The sequence below is a fragment of the Coregonus lavaretus genome, assembly GCF_964263955.1.
Source record: "Coregonus lavaretus genome assembly, chromosome: 13".
NCBI classification, from domain to species: Eukaryota; Metazoa; Chordata; class Actinopteri; order Salmoniformes; family Salmonidae; genus Coregonus; species Coregonus lavaretus.
In genome coordinates, this window is record NC_140000.1 from 37,753,286 (window position 1) to 37,773,279 (window position 19,994).

Here is a 19,994-nt window from a genome sequence, read left to right on the forward strand (position 1 = left end):
AAAAACAAATAATATTTTGAAGGTCACTGTCAGATCAGAGACTGAGCCGTAATAATTGTAATGTCTTTCAAAGGCAATAAAAAAGGAGAATGAAATGATAAGTAGTGTTTTCAAGTAATTGTGATATATTTCTTCAGCGGTCGGCAGGCCGGGTGTATGATGGTCTAATTATTTCCTGTGTGTCAGGAGAGAGAAGGCGCTGTGTCTAGGCTATAAATTTCAATTTTGTGCACTTTTTTTACTCCCTCTCTCCTCTCTCCCTCTGCCTGAGAAGCCAGTCAGCAGCCCCCTCTCCCTCTCCCTCTCTCTCACTCCTGATCCACTCCTATTGGGCCTGTCCGAGAGGGGCTGCTTGTTGGTAATTGCCCGGTGACAACTGGAAATGATAGAATAATTGTCAGGAGGACTGTTTTTTTAATGGGCGACGGGGTGATTTAAGTATGCATGAACAGGGCTGCGAGAGAGGCAGGGAAGAGCAGTGGCGGCATTGTCTTGTTTATGATGCGAGCCTCTATAAACACAGTTGGAGTGATGACACAGATAGAAGCCCCTCTCCCCCTGTGACACCCCAGTCTGCTCCTCACCACTGCAAACAACACCAACAGCTTTCCTTCTCTGGCCACCAGACAACTGTCTCTGACACTACTCTTCACCATCAGGTAATAAACCAAACAACTCCAACTGCATCCATCCTTTCTCATCCTCTCCACAGCTCTCTCTCTGCTCTCTGTACCGCTCACCTCTCGCTGTATTAATGGCTATGTTTTATCGGCAGGCAGGCGGGCTGCTCATCCAGTGTTTAGCTAGCTGCTGTACTGTGGCTTGGGTTGTGTTCTGTGTGTGTCTGTGGGCTGTGCATTCATGTGCTGGTGGTTAATTGCTCTTGATGAATGAATGGTTGGGCTGGTGATTAGTGTTTGTCTGTGGACGTGAACATGCTGCTTTTTGGAGCTCTTAGCTGTCTTAGTTTTGTGTCAGTTTCTTTATTTGATTAGGCTGCTGTTTAGGATGTCGTGTTGATGTGGAGTTTACTGTGTTACTAATGGGCAAATTATTGATCATTAAAATCAAGAGGTGAAAGGAATGTTTTTGGATGAGATTTTACTGGTCTAGTGGTGATTCAATAAAAAGTGGTTACCCGCCACCATGATTCTTTATAAGCTAATAAAGATAAAATATGAATGAGTTGCAGATATTTGTTTTACTAGGGTGAGTCTTTTATTTGAAGTTATTTAGCTAGATATTTTTTAAAAAATGCAAAGAAGGATCCCAAACATTATAGGGCATATTTCAGAACAGCATATACATATAGAGCAAATCCCTTAAGGAGGGAGAGAGGGGGTCACTAAAATTATAAGCGGGTGAAATACTAATTATCTTTATCAAAGGCGGGTGAATAATTTGTTTACTTAAATATTCATGATATGGAGTAAAGCATGGTATTGGGCTATTGTGGGCATATTATTAACATTTCAGAGGTCTTTGTGCTGGAATGCGGATAGGCTTCCTCTTCATAATGTAATACCCAGATGGATAATGAGCTATATGATTAGTTCACGTGGAGAATTGGCCCAACTTCATTTTGAAGGCAGATAATTTACATTGTTCTCCAGAGTGCTGAATATAATAGGTTATTTAGTGCAATAAAATTAAATGCTACACATTTTATATTTCAGCTTACAAATCCCCCTGGCGATATTCTGTTTTGGAGCATTTTTCCCCTCTCCTCTTTCTTTCTTTCTCTATCTCTCTCTCTCTCTTTGTGTCTCTCAAAAACAATGAATTTTAAAATTGTTTAAGTAAAACACGTTTACCTACATGTTTTATTTAGAATACACCGTGGCCAATTAACACTGTTCATTAGCAGAACTAGGTATTTGTTTTGAAAGTTTAACCAATCACTTTGTTATGCTAATTGTGATGTAATTTAATTTGAGTCCCGTAATGATGATGCCGCTATTATCCACATAAATGATGCAGTTAAGCAGCACCACACTCATTTGCATGTGCTTGAAAGGGAGAGCTGAAACGAGGCGACTCCGGTATCACTTTGCTGTAATTTTCCACCTCTGTTCACTCCCGCCCTTTGGGTCGTCCCGGGCTGTCGTTGGCTATTGATGATCAGCACTTTTATCAGATTTTGTTTTAGGACAAAAGAGGGTGCCAACTGATTCCTAGAATTGTAGGACGTGGAAATTAAATAATTGAAATACAAGACTATTAAAAAATGCAAATTATTCCTCAATCGACGTATCAAACATTAAGTGAAGTCTCGGTAGAAACGATTGATTTGTATTTTTTTTGGGGGGGGGGGGGGGGGGGGGGGTAGAGGGAGGGAGGGGGGAAAAGTACCTCCTTGAAATCACATTTGCACATCAAAGTGGATCCTTTGTTGGGCGAGAGCCTAATTCTGTATCTATTGATTACATCGTCTATGGTTTGGACATTATGCAGATGGAGCTAGAGTGATTAGCTGGCTGTGTTTAAAATTGAAAGTATCTGTAGCTGGTACTGTAGTGGGGCGGGTAGCTATAGCTGGTAGTATTTTTAAATCAATTCCTAAAATCCTGAGAGGGGCAGGAGTGATCTCTGTTTGGAGACCTCCAGCTGGCTGCTTGGTGTGTGACTAAGCCACTGTTAAAGACTCCCTTTTATCTGTTTTGTTGAGGGTTAGACTGGTAATTTTCTTCTGGAAAGATGATTTTTCTCCTGACCAATCTCCCCTGTTATGGACCTAATTGGTTACATAAATCTTGTCTCGGTATGAATGAGAAATGTTGCGGTCTTGTCAAGTGTAATCTTCACCCTTATTTACCAATTCATTAAGATCTATCGATGCAGGACTGGTGAGGGGGAATGACAACATAAATCAGGCCCGGGACATAATGACCCTAATCAGCCAGAAATAACTGGAAACGTCACAATGAGCTATGTCTCTGTATCACTCTGGCTGGATCCCTCTCTCCTCGTTGCAGCTCTGCCCGCTGTCCCTCCGTCCGCTTTACCGTCATTAGCTCCTCTGTTCCCCCCTCACCTTCCCTCAGAAGAAGCCGTAAGCACCTCTCATCTCACAGCTTGTTTTATCTCAGGCCCCAACAACAAAAGCAGACCATGTCACGACAGATAATTACATCAGAACAATGCAATGAGAGATTAAATATGCGTCGGAGCTGTTGGGTAAATAGTCCCTGGTAGATAGATGGTTTCCAGCCACAGAAGTAAGTTATTTCCTCCCTGCTTCACAACGCTGCTGCTTCCTATCTGTAGATATGATTGGAGCAGAGAATGGGGCCTTCTCTTTTATAGGTCAATTACTCGTGATTAGGTGGTCTTAGTTAATTAATGGGAATTTCCCAAAATGCAAACGAGGGCCTAGCTTGAGGGCCTAGCTTGATGAGCTTTCGTCACTGCCTGCTCGCGGTCGCCCACTTTGGTACCACCTCCTCCTCCTCCTCCTCCTCGCAGAAGGAGGTGCTTGATGGGTAAAATGTAAATGATATGGGAAGAGCTTAAGAGGAGAACGTATGCACTAACCACACATAAGGACTTAGATTCTCCTCCTCCCGTCAGTGCTCTGCTACTGTGTATTACAGACCCAGAGGGAGATAGAGAGAGAGAAGACACTCTCCATACACAGACATTCACCTCCGGAAACCTAAAGAATGTCATGGATTTTAATCTCAGATGTAATTAAAGACCAAGCGGAATATTTATTTCCCCGGAACCTTTTATTTATTATCATTGATTTATATAGTGTTTTCATGTTTAAGGTGATTTGTAACCAATTGGATAATTAACTGGAATAGTTAGCCATTGTTTTGTATATTTAAACACACTGTATTAATGGAGAATAAAAATGTAGAGTAATATGAATTATAATTATATTACTGTGTAATATGAATTATTTAAATGTACTTTAGGACATTTAGTACAGTGCAGACTTCCTTGGTTACGTTGGCACAATACACACATGCACACACACACACACACACACACGCTCCCAGAAACTTACACACACTTGCGTACTCTCCCCTTTATCTCATTATTTCTGTCTCATCTTCTTAATGTAAATAGAACAGAATTAAGTTCTGAACGTTCTCTCCACAGAATGACTGGGAACGACTATTTATTGTCAGCTAAAATGATGAATTGAAATATGACTGAGGTTTTCTGAACATGGTCTCATTGTGCTACCGATAATGACGTTTGATACCGTTTCGGAGCATAATGTTAATCCTAAAAAAGCAAAGTCTATTATTCATTCATATTCATCCCTTTTTAATTTTTTCCAACCCCTGATTTTGTAAATATGATTGCTCCCCCTAAAGCAATCTCCTCTTCTCGTTCCATTGTGAGTCACTTTGAAATTCCTTTATCTGAAGGAGAAACCATTACCATTATACACAGGTTTTAGAAATAGTCATTAATGCTCTTTATGGTGTCCCTTCAGTGCCAAAAAGGAAGCTTTTATTTCTGAAGCGGCTAGATCTGCTCTGGCTTGCCTATACTTAATCTTCAGTAGTGTAGCTGTGTTGAACAGAGCTTTAGCAGTGGCTGTTCTCTCCCTGATCCTGTCTCACTGCTTAGTGCTCCGGTAGTGGTAGCAATAATCCACAGTGACTTCCTTGGGTTGCGAGGAGCGAGAGCTTCGCTAGCGAATTACATCTCAAGTACAAACAAGCATCTTGATCATATTTACATTCAAATAAATAAATACATGTTTTTTATTTCTTTTTTTAGATTGTTATTTCAGTTCAGGGTTGGTGTTATCATTTTCTAAGTACCAGCTCAAAGACAGTGTTTTAAGTGATTGATATCTGGCATTTTGATTTATTAAGCAATCTTTAAGTGTTAAATATTTGAGCATAGCCAGACCCCGGCACTTCTTTATTTTGTATGCGTTGTAACTTATGGCAATGATTAATTAATTTCACATGGTATCCATATCTTAACTTGATCTGAACTGAAGGAGCCAACAGACAGTGAAATGTAATTTTTTATTATTTTTCCAGTGAATGTAAGAATTCCAACTACCTGAACTGTGAACTGATAATGAATAGATTTCTTGGATCACAGAGTTAGTGGTCACGTTTGGTTTCTGAAATAGTCATCAAGAGCCTTTAGACTGGAGTGCTGTTTCATATACAGTATCATGCAGGCACAATGAGAATGGATCAGACTGCAGAAAGACACTGCGGAGTGGAATCCTGTGAGTACAATATATGGGCAAATCTCAAATAACACCCTATTCCCTATAGTGCACTACAAAGTACACTACGAAGTAGTGCACTATATAGAGAACAGGATTTCATATGAGATGCAGCCTATGTGACACCCTGCCACCTCAGTTCAGTTTTGGGGCAGATAGAGACCTTTATGTGTCATGTAGGGGACAGTATAACAGTACATCTAGATAGATGGCCAGTGTTGTGTGTTTGGTACATGATAAAGAGGGAGACATGTTAGTTAATGAGGAAACATTAGGGGCTGTTAGAGCAAGGTAAATGTGTGTATGTGTGTGTGTGTGTGTGTGTGTGTGTGTGTGTGTGTGTGTGTGTGTGTGTGTGTGTGTGTGTGTGTGTGTGTGTGTGTGTGTGTGTGTGTGTGTGTATGTGTGTGTTTAAATGTGTATTGTCTCTATCCTCCCACATCAGTAGTCTCACGTCTCCAAATTCACAATCTCAGTCCTGAATGTGTTGACAGGATTCTGTCTGGGATTCTTCACCTGATGGAAAAGACAGATTTGCACAGTGTACGATTCAAGAGCAAACATTTATTCAGCCGGAGAGGAATAGCAAGCAAGATACCGTTACAGGGGAAATTAGACAAAAAGAGAAGTTACTTTAAAGATTCGCAAATAATGTGTCTCTCTCACTGTATCCGAAATGATTCTCTTTCTATCAGACTCCGTAATAGGAACGTTGAAGTCATCCGTGGTCTTTGACCGCAGACAGATAAAATAAAGAGTTCAGTTTTCTCTCACTATCTTCCCTTAAACACTTTGTATGACTATTATTTTCCCTCCCTAGCTATACACCTATAGCATTACCAGTGAATTACGGTGGCAATAACAGTCTGTGTAACTGATTCATATAATATTTGGTCTGGCACTCCTCATTGGAAGATTATGTCTTGAGGAAATGGCGTTAAATAGCTGGTGTGTTAATATGCAGGACACTACCAATTTAAGGGATGTCAAATACACAGGCAAAGCAGACATCCCCAAGCCTTATTCACTCACTCATGCACTGTTAAACTCCTCCATAGCCCATAGACTCTGGATAGCGCTAGTCCAGTAAATATTGTGGAGGGCTGGATGCTTCCGGCCCAGTTGATTCTAGGACAGGCTGATCCCAGGGCAGACTGGTTGGTAACCCCGAGGGGTGTAGAACATGGGGGGAGACCTGTGATGGACGTACACACACGTACACACATGTACGCCCAATGCACACACACACACGGAAGCGTGTCACACACACACGACACACACACCCAGATACACACTTACCCTCTGGTGCCGTGCGTTGTCACTATCCATCTCTCTCAATGTGTACAGTGAGCTCTGACACTCCAGCAGTCACCCAGTCACCACCACAGTCAGATCCTCTCTCTGTGGTCTGCAGCCGGGGTGGATCTAATTGACATTCTAATTGGCAGATTTGAATGCTGCCTTTAGATGGCTAATTAATTTATCTCACCGCTGTCATTAAGGTTAAAGCACCATCTGATCTCTCTGAATATAAATTAGCATATATCTGCATTATCATTATTTTCAGTTAGACACATGCAAAGATTTTTGTGGAGGAGGGAGAATTATACCATTGTCATGATTAAGATGGATATTGTATTAATATTTTGCATTTTCTTGATTTTAAATGACAATATGGTTATCCTTTGTTTCTCGTTTAAGCTAAATTTGATAGGTGAGAGAGGTTTCACTTTCTCTTAACCATATTTTTCATTCCAGTTCTGTTTTTTTCAAGTAAATTACATATAGTAAATTGAACCTGTCTTGTGGGTTAATAAAAATCTAATCGGTTTAATTTCAAAATACCCAATTTTATGTTGAGTTAGGTAATGCTTCTCATTGTATTAACATGTCATTAAAGATCCTTATTTTTCCCTCATATATCTTCAAGTTTTCCTCGCATCCAATGCCCTTCCCCAAAAAATCTCCATTAGAATGTTCATAAAATCCTAGTAAAGGCAATCAGGCGGTCTTCTCTGAATATTTTAAACATTGGGCATGTAAAATGTATGCCTAATTTGAATACTTATTAGCCGCCCTGATCTCGGCTGCTGCTTTGTGTTTCTTGGGCTGAGATCATCACTGGTTTGGGTGTCACACATTGTGCCAGTCTTACCCTCTCACTATGTCCTTCTCCCTCTCTCTCTCTCCCCTCCCTCCTCTCTCTCTCTCTCTCTCTCTCTCTCTCTCTCTCTCTCTCTCTCTCTCTCTCTCTCTCTCTCTCTCTCTCTCTCTCTCTCTCTCTCTCTCTCTCTCTCTGTCTCTCTCTCTCTCCCTAACTCTCTCTCTCTCTCTCTCTCTCTCTCTCTCTCGCTCTCTCTCTCTCTCTCTCTCTCTCTCTCTCTCTCTCTCTCTCTCTAACTCTCTCTCTCTCTCTCTCTCTCTCTCTCTCTCTCTCTCTCTCTCTCTCTCTCTCTCTCTCTCTCTCTCTCTCTTCTCTCTCTCTCTCTCTCTCTCTCTCTCTCTCTCTCTCTCTCTCTCTCTCTCTCTCTCTCTCTAACTCTCTCTCTCTCTGCCCCCTCTCTCCCTCTCTCCCTCCCTCTGTCTCTCTCACCACTAATGTGGCTGTGCCCTGTTTTAACAGGGAGTGTTTGTTCATAAGCACGTCTTGTTCACTGCTTATTTACTGTGGCCGGAGCAGCTGTCACCCTGCTCTGTGTAACTCCTGCTCCTGTTTGTTCTGCCTGTATCCTGTTTATCCTGCAGCCTGGACATCCTTTAAAGACTGTCTGCTGTTAGCTGGCTTTGTGGCTGGGTCTGCCCCTCATCACACAGTCACACAGCCTGGCCCAGTCATTCTAATGGCATTTACTGATGTGATAATGTGGTTATGTTAGAAGCAGAATCTGTTTTGTTACCTGAACTGTGAATTGATAATGAATTGGGGTTAGAGTTGGTGGTCACGTTTGGTTTCTGAAATAGTAATCAGGCTTTTGAAGACTAGAGTGCTGCTGTTTCATATACAGTGAGCTCCAAAAGTACATATTTTGTTGTTTTGACTCTGTACTCCAGCACAAATGATACAATGATGCACAATGACGCACAAATATCATACCCCCAAGACATGCTAACCTCTCACCATTACAATAACAGGGAAGGTTAGCATTTTTGGGGGGGTATGATATTTGTGCGTCTAACTTTCTCACTCATCATTATTCACATTTCATTCAGGACTATCCGTAATCATGATAGCATCCACATTAATGTAGAAGTGTTTAGAAACATATTCTATTCTTATTTACAATAAAACAAATTCCAAAATGACACAATACATTATTTACCATTCATTTCTATTGAGCACAAAATAATCTGAAACACAATCAAAACAAACAGCAAATGCATCCAACAAGTTTGTATAGTCACAAACTTGATGTGGTTTCATCGCATGCTGGGAATATGGGACCAAATACTAAACTTTTGACTAATTTAATACACAAATAAGTGAATTTGTCCCAGTACTTTTGGCCCCCTAAAATGGGGGGACTATGTACAAAAGGTGCTGTAATTACTAAACGGTTCACCCGATATGGATGAAAATACCCTCAAATTAAGGCTGACAGTCAGCACTTTAACCTGTATCATTTCAAATCCAAAGTGCTGGAGTACAGAGCCAAAACAACAACAAAATGCACTGTCCCAATACTTTTGGAGCTCACTGTATCATACATGGAGATGGGATCTGTGTTTTGACTCAAGAAAGACACACTGCAGAGTGGCATCCAGTCAGTCCCGTACAGTCTATGGGCAAATCTCAAATGACACCCCATTGTGCCACTTCAGTAGTCAGTTTGGGGGCAGTATAACCTGTATGTGTCCCGTAATGGACAGTATAACATCTATATTCCCACCAGATAGAGATGGCCAGTGTTGTGTGTTTGCTACATGATGAAGAGGGAGACATGTTAGTTAATGAGGACACATTAGGGGCTGTTAGAGTATCTCTACTAAGGTAAATGTGTAGTGTGTGTGTGTCTGTGTGTGCATGTGTGTGTATGTTTGTGCATGTTTGTGTATGTGTGTGTGTGTATGTGCATGTGAGTGAGTGTGTGTAGCATTTCATTATCAGCATTATCTCTCAGTCCAAAATCAGTCATGGTACAGGATGCTCTGAATCAAAGCTTAGTATGAATTGCTCAGCCAAAGCATGTGACACAATTGGTGTATTTAATCTCAGAAAGGGAGATATAAACAGGGATATTATTTGAATATGAATAACCATACATAACGATTTGAAATATCATGATTGCATACAGACTACATTAATTGTATAGACATGATATTTTATTGAAGCGAAACTGAAATATGAATCCCCAAAAATTATACATCTGAATTTGAATTATTATGTACTACCTTAATTAATATGCTAATTAGGGAGAGGCTGTCAAATAGAGGGGCCCCATCAGAGTGGTATTAGAGATGCAGAACACACCTCGAACAGTGTGTTGTGTTGGGTCAGTCTGTGTGAGTCTACTTCTTTTATTTATTGTGAGGATCTCCACTGATCCGGGGCAGGACTCCTCATTGCTCCAAACAAGGTACAGAGCATTTATGCAGGGAAAATGATTTGTAAAAAATTATTACAGGAGAGGAGATAATATGCATAATTGATGCTGTTTTTAGCACAATCATTAGTGATATTCGTGATATATATTTTTTATTTTCTCTCCTTCATCTCAGCTTTTCATATCTAATAGATGCCTGTGAAATTAATTCAATATCTTACATTTATTTGCCCATGGTAAAATTGGAGGCTTAAGTCTTCCTCTCGTCGTCTCCCACTGTATGGTTTGATTGCAGCTCACGGACCAGTTTAATTGTGTCCCGTGGAGAACAGCAGTAAATGTTTTAAATGTCACCAAAATAAATGAATATTTGAGGTTTGATTAAAAAAGAAAGAAAAAAAAAATCTAGACAATATGTGACATATGAGCTTTTTCTCTATGGAAGCCTCGGAGGCACATTTTATTTAGCCACAGCTAAGGGAGAAGAAGCCTATTATATCATTTATCACCGGGTGATACCATGTGATTTGGACCCCCCCTCCTCCTCCTCCTGTACCACATTTTAATTTTGCATGATTAGCTATGCGTCATTAAGCAACTTTGTTCAGACGAGACTCGCACTAAAATCCTGACAGAATCAAGACGGGGAATAGTTTAGGAGGGTCTGTGTCTGTGTGTGCCTAGACAGGGTGAGGATATATCAAGGAGTAAGTAAGCATGTAAAAAAAAAAGAAGTGTGCATGTGTGGGTCTGACTGCGTGAGTATTTGTATATATTTTTATGCTTCCCTTAGAAAAAGTATTTATGTAACAAATGTAATAATACAATCATAAATGAAGTGTCCCATACACACATATTCCCAACGTGTGCGTAGTGCAGCAGAGGCCCTATTTGTACCTAAATTCGAGTGATTAAAACACTTACCACGTTTAGACTCTACTCCTCCTTTACAAAGAGACTGAGAGGACGTGCATCTCTTTGTATTGCTTCATTTACACAATGAATGCATAATTCCTCCTGCATCACCCCCTCCCCCTCTTAAATGCTTTAATTTGCAGAGGGACCGGCGTTGATAATAATGGAAGCTTTAAAAAGAAAAAGAGAACAAAAATGAAAAGAGAGAAAAAAAAGGGTTGTAACAAGAGCCTTAACTGGTGCCTCTTAATCACTTCTAGGTTTTAAGTCATGATGCAGGAGTCGGCCACAGAGACAATAAGCAACAGTTCAATGAGTCAAAATGGAATGAGCAGCCTGAGCAGCCTATGCAGCCAATTAGATGCTGGCAGTAGAGATGGAAGATCAAGCGGTGACACGAGCAGCGAAGTAAGCACAGTCGAGCTGCTGCATCTCCAACAACAGCAGGTAAGTTGTGTTTCTCCTGCACATCACAATGCTCTACTGCTAGCTACTGATAGGACGGGCACTATTTTTAGTAAATTATACTGTGTATTTAGTATAGAAATAAGGTTGTGTTTTTATTGCATTTATTTTTTTAGTGTTTATGACTGTTTTTATTGATAGTTGTTTATTGTGTGGTTGGGCATTTATGTGTTTGATTTTGTCACGTTGCTGTTGAGGTGTGCTTGTCTAGAGGTTGTGTAGTGTAGTTGTTGCTGGTGTTTTAGTGTGTTTTCTGCTGTTTTTATTGATATTTGTGTGTGTGTGTGTGCTGTGCTGAGAGCACACTTCAGCTGAGGCCATGTGAGTGTGTGTGTGTGTGTGTGTGTGTGTGTGTGTGTGTGTGTGTGTGTGTGTGTGTGTGTGTGTGTGTGTGTGTGTGTGTGTGTGTGTGTGTGTGTGAGAGAGAGAGAGAGAGAGAGGGAGAGACGTACAGAGCCGGCTGGCGCTGCCGTTGTGTGTGTGCCGTGTGTGTGGGTGTGAGAGCCGTGGCTCAGCTGTAGCCACCAGAGGGCCTCCTAACTCGGTCCTATAGCCGTCCACTCTACTCTGCCACAGCCCCGGGAGGCAAACCTTTGACCGGGACACACTTCTTTAAAATAACCAATCTGCATGTTTTCTGTTCTGACTGCTGTCTCTCATCTGGCCTGTGGAATTAACAAAGAATTCATACATTTTTAGTGTACATGTAGGTACATTTTTATTTAATTTTCTGTTGATGGTGTTGATTTTATTGATTGTTTTGTGATATTTAAATGTGATTGGGGCTGTTGTGTGGGAGCTGTGAGAGTCAGACGCTGTTGGGGAGAGGAGTCAAGTGCTTGTGTCTTTTCATGGTGAATGATGGCTTTGACAGTTTGCCAAAAGAGCAGCGGTAGAGGTCGGGCTGTGCTTAGGGGGGCCAACGCCGCGGGTTTGGAACAATGCGTGTTTCTTCTGTTTTTGTAACCCTGCGAGTGTGTGTGTGTGTGTTGTCTACTTGTAACTGTGTTTTTTTTAGCTGTGAGGATGTTTCTATATTTGTGTGAGTTTGTGTCTGTGTGTATCCGTGTGAGTGTGTGTGTACACATATACTGGTGGGGGCAGCTGAAGCCCTGTGGTTGTCGTGCCGGTGTGTGTGTGTGTGTGTGTGTGTGTGTGTGTGTGTGTGTGTGTGTGTGTCGGATGGGGGGGTGGGGGTGCAGCCAGTGTAGCAGAATGAAGCATGTCCTGCAGTCCTCTCCCGTCCCCCCTACACCCTGCCTAACCCCCTGCCCCAGCCCCGCACCACCCCCGATGCTCCAGCTGGTGATTACAACAGCATCACGACACCATCGCCTCACCCCCTATTCATCATCACACTGCCTGTCTCTCTCCCTGCAGACGGCTGATTGGGGTCAGTTCTCTCATTCTCTCATTATTCTTTTATGTTTTAACCTGTCCTACCGTGGAGGACTGCAGATAGATACTCACCGTATATATCTCACCGTAGACCTATATCGTACTATAGGCCCCTGTGTGCCCAGGGCTGGAGATCTATCTGCTCTGATTCACTAGTGTCGGGAGTGGAGTGGAGTAAGGTGTTGGGACACATTTATACAAAATAAGTTAAAACAGTAGAACCAATAGTAATCTATTTAATTTTTTCTTTCACTGCCATTTTACAGACGTACTATTATTTATTCTCAAATATATTATTATTATATTAGAATTATGTATTATGTTATTATTTCACAATTATGATTTTCTTCAAACCTTAAATCGCTTAAATTCTAAACACACCTAAGGCACATGAGAACAGAGCTTATAACTTTAGTCAGAAACTCATTTACTGACAAAGGAAGTCGAAGCCATAAAAGAGAGCCACAGAGGGAAAGAGCAATGTAAGCATAAAGTATCTAGTTAAGTCGTTGAGACGGACACATTGTGAAGGGAAATATGGAGGGATGTGACAATCTTCTCCTGTAAAGAGCAGCTTTATTTCTGTGGCGAGACAGACACATTGAAATGAGTGGTCCAGCTAACAGGTCTCCTGAGGCTTTTTAAACAGAGTCCCTGTGCTGTTAACTTCACACACTTCCTGTTCTGGGCTCTGGGCTCACCTCGCTCTCCCTCTGGTCTGGTCTGTCTGTATGGAGAGGATACCTCTACCATGGTTAGCATAAGCTTACAGTTGTTTATGAGTGGTTAGTGGATTGGTATAAAGGGTCGCTTTGTGTGTGTGTGTGTGTGTGTGTGTGTGTGTGTGTGTGTGTGTGTGTGTGTGCATGTTTTAACATGATTTAGGTATGTGCTGATTTTGATCCATATATACAGCATGTATGTACCTGAAAATGCTTATCGAAGTGTATTCCAGCACTTTGAAGAGAGCCTGGGTTTAATTCCCTGACATACTGTATTTGGAATGACATTGAGTGTTCCAGTGGGTATAAAGGGAGCTGATAGAATCTCCACTCTCTCATCATGGTGCTAGAGAGGATGATTAATAAGCACTGATGAATTCTCCACTGTCCCTTTGGGTTCAGCTGTTCCACAGTCATCGCAACACTCCACCTACAGCTATAATTAGAAAGACGCCATTTTAGCATTTTCTCTTTTTTGTGTTGATTTCCTTGAAGGACGCAAATCAGCATGTACTTTTGGCCAAATGAAGGGGAGAGAAAAACATCTGATTTACATGTGTACATTTTTTTACACGTTTCTTCCCCAATCAAAAACAAGATAGCCTTGAGATTATTTCCATGCTTGCGTTTGCATTAATATGAAGGGATTAAAAACATTTCACTAAACAGGTGGATCGCTAAGGTCAAAGTCATTGCCAGGTACTAGGCCTTTCTGAATAATAAATACGACCATGTCACAATTGAATTTCTTGCACACATTATGTCATCCTCTTATCACCATGTTCCCAAGGTCTCCCCTAAATAGGCCTAATTTGATTTTAGATTGTAGATTAGATGTCCTGTGTATCTGATTGCAATTTGCCAGTTAGTCCCAGGTAGCCACACAATGATAAATGTTACATACAGCCTAATTACTATGCAAAACCATGATGATAAAAGCACTCAGAAATGTTGCTCTCATGTTTTTTCATTTGAATTAAATCAATCTATAAGGCTGCGGTTGTACAAATGTATTAATATGTGATAAAAATTAGTATACATGGTGCTCTGCATTGATCTGCTGGATCCATACCATAATGTCCTTTAATGGAGCTGTTAGTTGATTACAGTGGCCTATAATCTTTATGGACCTTATCAGGAGAATGGATGACTGTAGAGGAAGGCAAGGAATATTTATTCTATTCAGATGAACTGTCCTGTTATGTATGGAGGCCAGGATCAGTCACCTCAGCTCTAGTCCCCGGCTGTCCCATTCCAGTTTATCTGTCACCAGTACCTGATGCTCTGCAATGGAAAGGATTCCTCACTTTCTCAATGGATTTAATGGCTTTCTTGAAATAAACCATGTGTTGTTTGAGCTATTTAAAGTTGTGCATTTCCATATTTGTGAAATGTTTATTTGGCCAATTGTAACATTTTTCCCATAACACAAAACAACACAAGGTGTCTTTTCACATCTGCGGTTCCATCTGCGGTTCCAGTGCCTCTGTATTTGTGAACATGTGTATGTGTGTTATATACATTATGTGAATGTCAACACGTTCCTTACTGAGAACAGAGTTTAACCAGCCACTTAGTGTGTCTGGCCTCGGCTTGTGGGTTTTCACAAGTAAACACTCTCCATCTACTGACACAATACTAATGACAGAGAGCTCCCCCATCAGCACCTAACAAACTGGCCTCTCTCTCTGTGTGTGTGTGTGTGTGTGTGTGTGTGTGTGTGTGTGTGTGTGTGTGTGTGTGTGTGTGTGTGTGTGTGTATCAGGTGTGCAGGGGGCCACTGGGATTTTTAATTACTGTCAGTCAGGAGGATGCAGGCTCGAGACTCTTGTACACAACAGCTTGCCAGGGCTTCTGTTTTCCTCACAATCCATATTCTGGGTCTTTGCCTATAGGGAAAATGGTGGCGGTGGAGGTGGCGGTGCTACATTAAAAAGTCACTGTGATGTGATGCTGGATGCTGTATCTAGCTGATTCAGCCCCGCATCCATCCTAGCTCACCAGAGCAAAAAAATAAAGTATTCTCCCCCTTCAGATGCAAATCTGGGCTTTGCCCTTGAGCATAATTTAAAGGCCTAATCACCCTGGTTCTCTCCCCTCTGGAGCCCAGTGAGGGAGGTGACTCTCATTTGCACTCTTACACAAAGAACCTCATTAGGTTTATCTTTACAGGTCAAGATTGGCCCGACTCGAGTGTGTAAATAACACACCCCACCACCAGCCTTCTATAGACTACACTATGCTTTCAGTCAGGTTATGATAAAGGGTTTCTTCTTGAAATATGAACAGTTTGAAAGAGAAGGCTATTGTATGTAGTCATCATTCTAAATGGAGATAAGGGTGTCGGTTTGAAAGGCAGAAAGTGACAGGAACCCACAGTTATGTCTTACGTATTTCTTTTTCTCCCCTTCTTTTTTCTTTCTCTCCATCAATGTTTCCACAGTCGAAGGATGGCCCGTGCCTCCCTGCTCCATGCTCCTACTTATTTATAGTGGGTATAGCTATACATTTCATTTTTAACATTTCACTACTATCTACCAGACGGTCCCTTAAGTACTGCACATACAGCCTGACATATAGGCTTGTCCTTCTCCTCTCTATGTTGATGACACTCAAGATATAGGATGTGAATGACAGACAGGTTGACGTTGCTGCTGTTTGCTCCCCTCCCCAGACAAAACAGGAGTATTATTCTATTATCTTTCTAGTCACCCCTCGTATCTTCTTATTTTTTCCTGCTTTAAACCTGGAGTGTCCATCTGTGTTTAAGACACGTTACATGTGGCTTCATGGAATTTACAGTGTGGCTCCCGCAGTAACTCCATTTCACGTCTCGGTCTCCTGAGACCCACGGAAATGTCAAGCTGCAAGGCTTTGAAAGAGAGACGAGGAGGAGAGAGGAGTGGGGATGGAGGAGCGAGGGAGGAGAGAGAGAGAAAGGGAGAGGAGAGAAGTCTGCTGGAAATAAACACTTATGAGCATTTTATGCTTGAGCAGCTGGGTGCAATTGTGAGGGGAGTGGTGTGTGAGCGTTGTGTGTGTGGGTTGAGGTGCATCACAGGTGGAACACAGCAGGTTAGGGGGAGGAGGGGGGATCTGATGGCAGGAGAGTGTGTTCACCGTGTCACCGATGGTATCACTGCCCACACACACACACACACTCATGACAAGCTGCCACTCTCCAGAGAACATGTGGTGATAAGGTCCAGAAAATAGTTAGCATTATATTTCTGAAGATGCCATATTATTATGTGATTTTATGGTACTTAGTATCAGCAATATGAGAGTTAGTGTAGGCTACATCCAATACAGTAGTAGTACAGTATTCATCTGACTCCATAGTGCTAGAGTACTGCTAGGACTGCTGTGGGTTAGAGCCAGTGATTAGAGCCAGGGTTAACCTCTCTTTATAAATAAGACCCAGCCAGCCAGTGCAGGTCAGGATCAATGGCCACTTCACAACTCATTTCCTTTTATGCCTCCTAAACCGCCCTGCTCCGCTCCCTACGACCGGGAAATAAATAGTGCTGGATCCATAGTCCTGGATCCGTAAAGCCCCCGGCTATTGCTACAGCTCAATGCCCAACAATCATTTATTTGCAGATGGCTTTTTTTCTTCTCTCTAAGAATGCATCTTAGATTTTTCACCCCTTAATAATAATTGTATTGAAACAAGCATTCTGTCATTGTTTGTTGCCACTCCCCTGTCATTGACTAACAATAGACTAGCAGGTTGTTAATAAAGCGAGGTGGAGTGGCCTGTCACTGAAGGTGCATACATAATGCCTGGGTTCTTGATGTAGAGTTTGCTGGAGGAAGGGAAAAAAATGTCCTTAAAGATGCAGTTGTAGAGAGTAATGCATTGCTGCTGCCTTACGCAAGCGACTCCCCAAAGCAAGTGGCTGAGACATTTGATAGCCTGTGACACCGCTATCCATTTAACAGAGCTTAAAAATAACACATATGCATATGCCCCACGTCTTAAGCTGACAACCAAGAGGCAGGATTTGCTAGAAGGCAGCTTTGGAGCGTTGTGAATTTAACAAGCATGTCTAGTATTACAGTTTCTCTCCGCTTTAGCCATGAATAGTCACAAATCAGCCTCCGAAACGCCTTCCAGTTGTTGTTTTTCCTTCTCTCCTGTAACAAATATTAAAATGATCAAAATCTGGTTAAAGGGGATGACTAGAAGTAGGCAGCTGCAGTGTCCGCGGTCCTTAGCCCTTTTCTTAATCCCAACAGTTTCCACTATCCATTGACCAAACACTAGATGTCAGCTAGCATTCTCTGCTTCTTATGCACGAACACTATCAGGTGTTCTGACTCCAAACAGAATCTTCCTCCTGAATATGTGAATGGTCTATTCCCCCCTGAAAGCTGTGGCTGTAAGCCTGCTAGGGAAGGGATGCTCATCATCCACCCACAGCCTCCCGACCAACGTTGTATACATACGGTTGAATTTTTTTTACAAATCCATGTTGGAAGTTTACACTTAGGTTGGAGTCATTAAAACTTGTTTTTCAACCGCTCCACAAATTTCTTGTTAACTGTCACGATCGTCTAGAACAGATGAGGACCAAGGCGCAGCGTTGCAGGCAAACATACTCTTTAATTAGAGACACGATCAAAAACAACAAACGATACGTGACAGTTCACGGTCTAACATAAACAGACTTGAAACAAGATCCCACAAACACAAATGGGAAACAGACAGTTTAAATATGGCTCCCAATCAGAGACAACCAACGACAGCTGCCACTCGTTGCCTCTGATTGGGAGCCACTCAGGCCAACATAGAAATACACATACTAGATAAACAAATGAAATGCACACCCTGGCTCAACATACAAGTGTCCCCAGAGCCAGGGCGTGACAGTACCCCCCCCTAAAGGCGCGGACTCCGACCGCGCCCACCAAACACCACAGGGGAGGGACCGGGTGGGCACTCCGCTTAGGCGGCGGATCCGGCTCCGGGCCTGATCCCCGCTCCCTCTCCAACCCCCCAAAGTACCCCTGGTCCGGTCTGGCCCCGCTGGCCGGAGCTGGACTGCACACTGGTGGAGCGGATTGCTCTAGCTCCGGCGTGAAGCATCTGACCGGTGCCGGACCAGCCACCGGTGGAACAGGCACGGGCCGTGCCGGACTGACGACGCACACCACTGGCTTGGTGTGGGGAGCAGGAGCGGGCCGCACCGGGCTGACGAAACGCACCACTGACTTGGTGCGGGGAGCAGGAGCGGGCCGGACCGGGCTGACGAAGCGCACCACTGACTTGGTGCGGGGAGCAGGAACGGGCCGTGCCGGGCTGACGAAGCGCACCACTGACTTGGTGCGGGGAGCAGGAACGGGCCGAGCTGGGCTGACGAAACGCACCACTGACTTGGTGCGGGGAGCAGGAATGGGCCGGACCGGGCTGACGACGCGCACCACTGACTTGGTGCGGGGAGCAGGAACGGGCCGCGCCGGGCTGACGAAACGCACCACTGACTTGGTGCGGGGAGCAGGAGCGGGCCGGACCGGGCTGACGAAGCGCACCACTGACTTGGTGCGGGGAGCAGGAACGGGCCGTGCCGGGCTGACGAAGCGCACCACTGACTTGGTGCGAGTGGCAGGAACAGGCCGGACCGTACTGGGAACACACACCACTGGCCCTACGTGGGGATCAGGAACAGGCCGGACCGGACTGGCAACACACGCCAGTACCTCTCGCCGTGCCTCTACATCCTCCCTCCCCCTGGTGACCAGTGACTCCCGTAACATGGCGGCCTCCTGCTGCCCCGTCGTCCACGGCGTTAGCCCCCCCCTAAAAAAAAAAATTTATGGGCTTCACTCCTACCCGTGGCCAAGGCCTCCATCCCTCTTGCCAGACTCGCACTCATCTCCTCCCAAGTCCATCCTCTCTCCTCGTCACGCTGCTTGATCCAGTCGAGGTGGGATCTTCTGTCACGATCGTCTAGAACAGATGAGGACCAAGGCGCAGCGTTGCAGGCAAACATACTCTTTAATTAGAGACACGATCAAAAACAACAAACGATACGTGACAGTTCACGGTCTAACATAAACAGACTTGAAACAAGATCCCACAAACACAAATGGGAAACAGACAGTTTAAATATGGCTCCCAATCAGAGACAACCAACGACAGCTGCCACTCGTTGCCTCTGATTGGGAGCCACTCAGGCCAACATAGAAATACACATACTAGATAAACAAATGAAATGCACACCCTGGCTCAACATACAAGTGTCCCCAGAGCCAGGGCGTGACATTAACAAACTATAGTTTTGGCAAGTCAGTTAGGACATCTACTTTGTGCATGACACAAGTAATTTTTCCAACAATTGTTTACAGACAGATTATTTCACTTATAATTCACTGTATCACAATTACAGTGGGTCAGAAGTTTACACTAAGTTGACTGTGCCTTTAAAAAGCTTGGAAAATTCCAGAAAATTATGTCATGGCTTTTGAAGCTTCTGATAGGCTAATTGACATCATTTCAGTCAATTGGAGGTGTACCTGTGGATGTATTTCAAGGCCTACCTTCAAACTCAGTGCCTCTTTGCTTGACATCATGGGAAAATCAAAAGAAATCAGCCAAGACCTCAGAAAAAATATTGTAGACCTCCACAAGTCTGGTTCATCCTTGGGAGCAATTTCCAAACGCCTGAAGGTACCACGTTCATCTGTACAAACAATAGTACGCAAGTATAAACACCATGGGACCACGCAGCCATCATACCG

General features: G+C 43.1%; 1 protein-coding gene across 14 annotated transcripts in view; it reads left to right on the forward strand.

The window, feature by feature from the left end:
• The window catches only part of foxp2 (forkhead box P2), a gene marked incomplete at its 3' end in the record, with an annotated part of 118,384 nt that overhangs the window by 36,792 nt on the left and 61,598 nt on the right, over nt 1-19,994 (forward strand). For 12 of the 14 annotated variants that reach the window (XM_084175305.1, XM_084175295.1, XM_084175306.1 and 9 more), the window contains one exon: nt 10,926-11,112. The exons of 1 other annotated variant lie outside the window; for it this stretch is intronic. In XM_084175305.1, the coding sequence (XP_084031431.1) occupies nt 10,936-11,112 (177 nt within the window). In that variant the 5' untranslated portion in view covers nt 10,926-10,935. Of the gene's footprint in view, nt 1-572; nt 660-10,925; nt 11,113-19,994 lie in introns of those variants that run through there. One more of the 14 variants, XM_084175303.1, reaches the window with a different exon arrangement.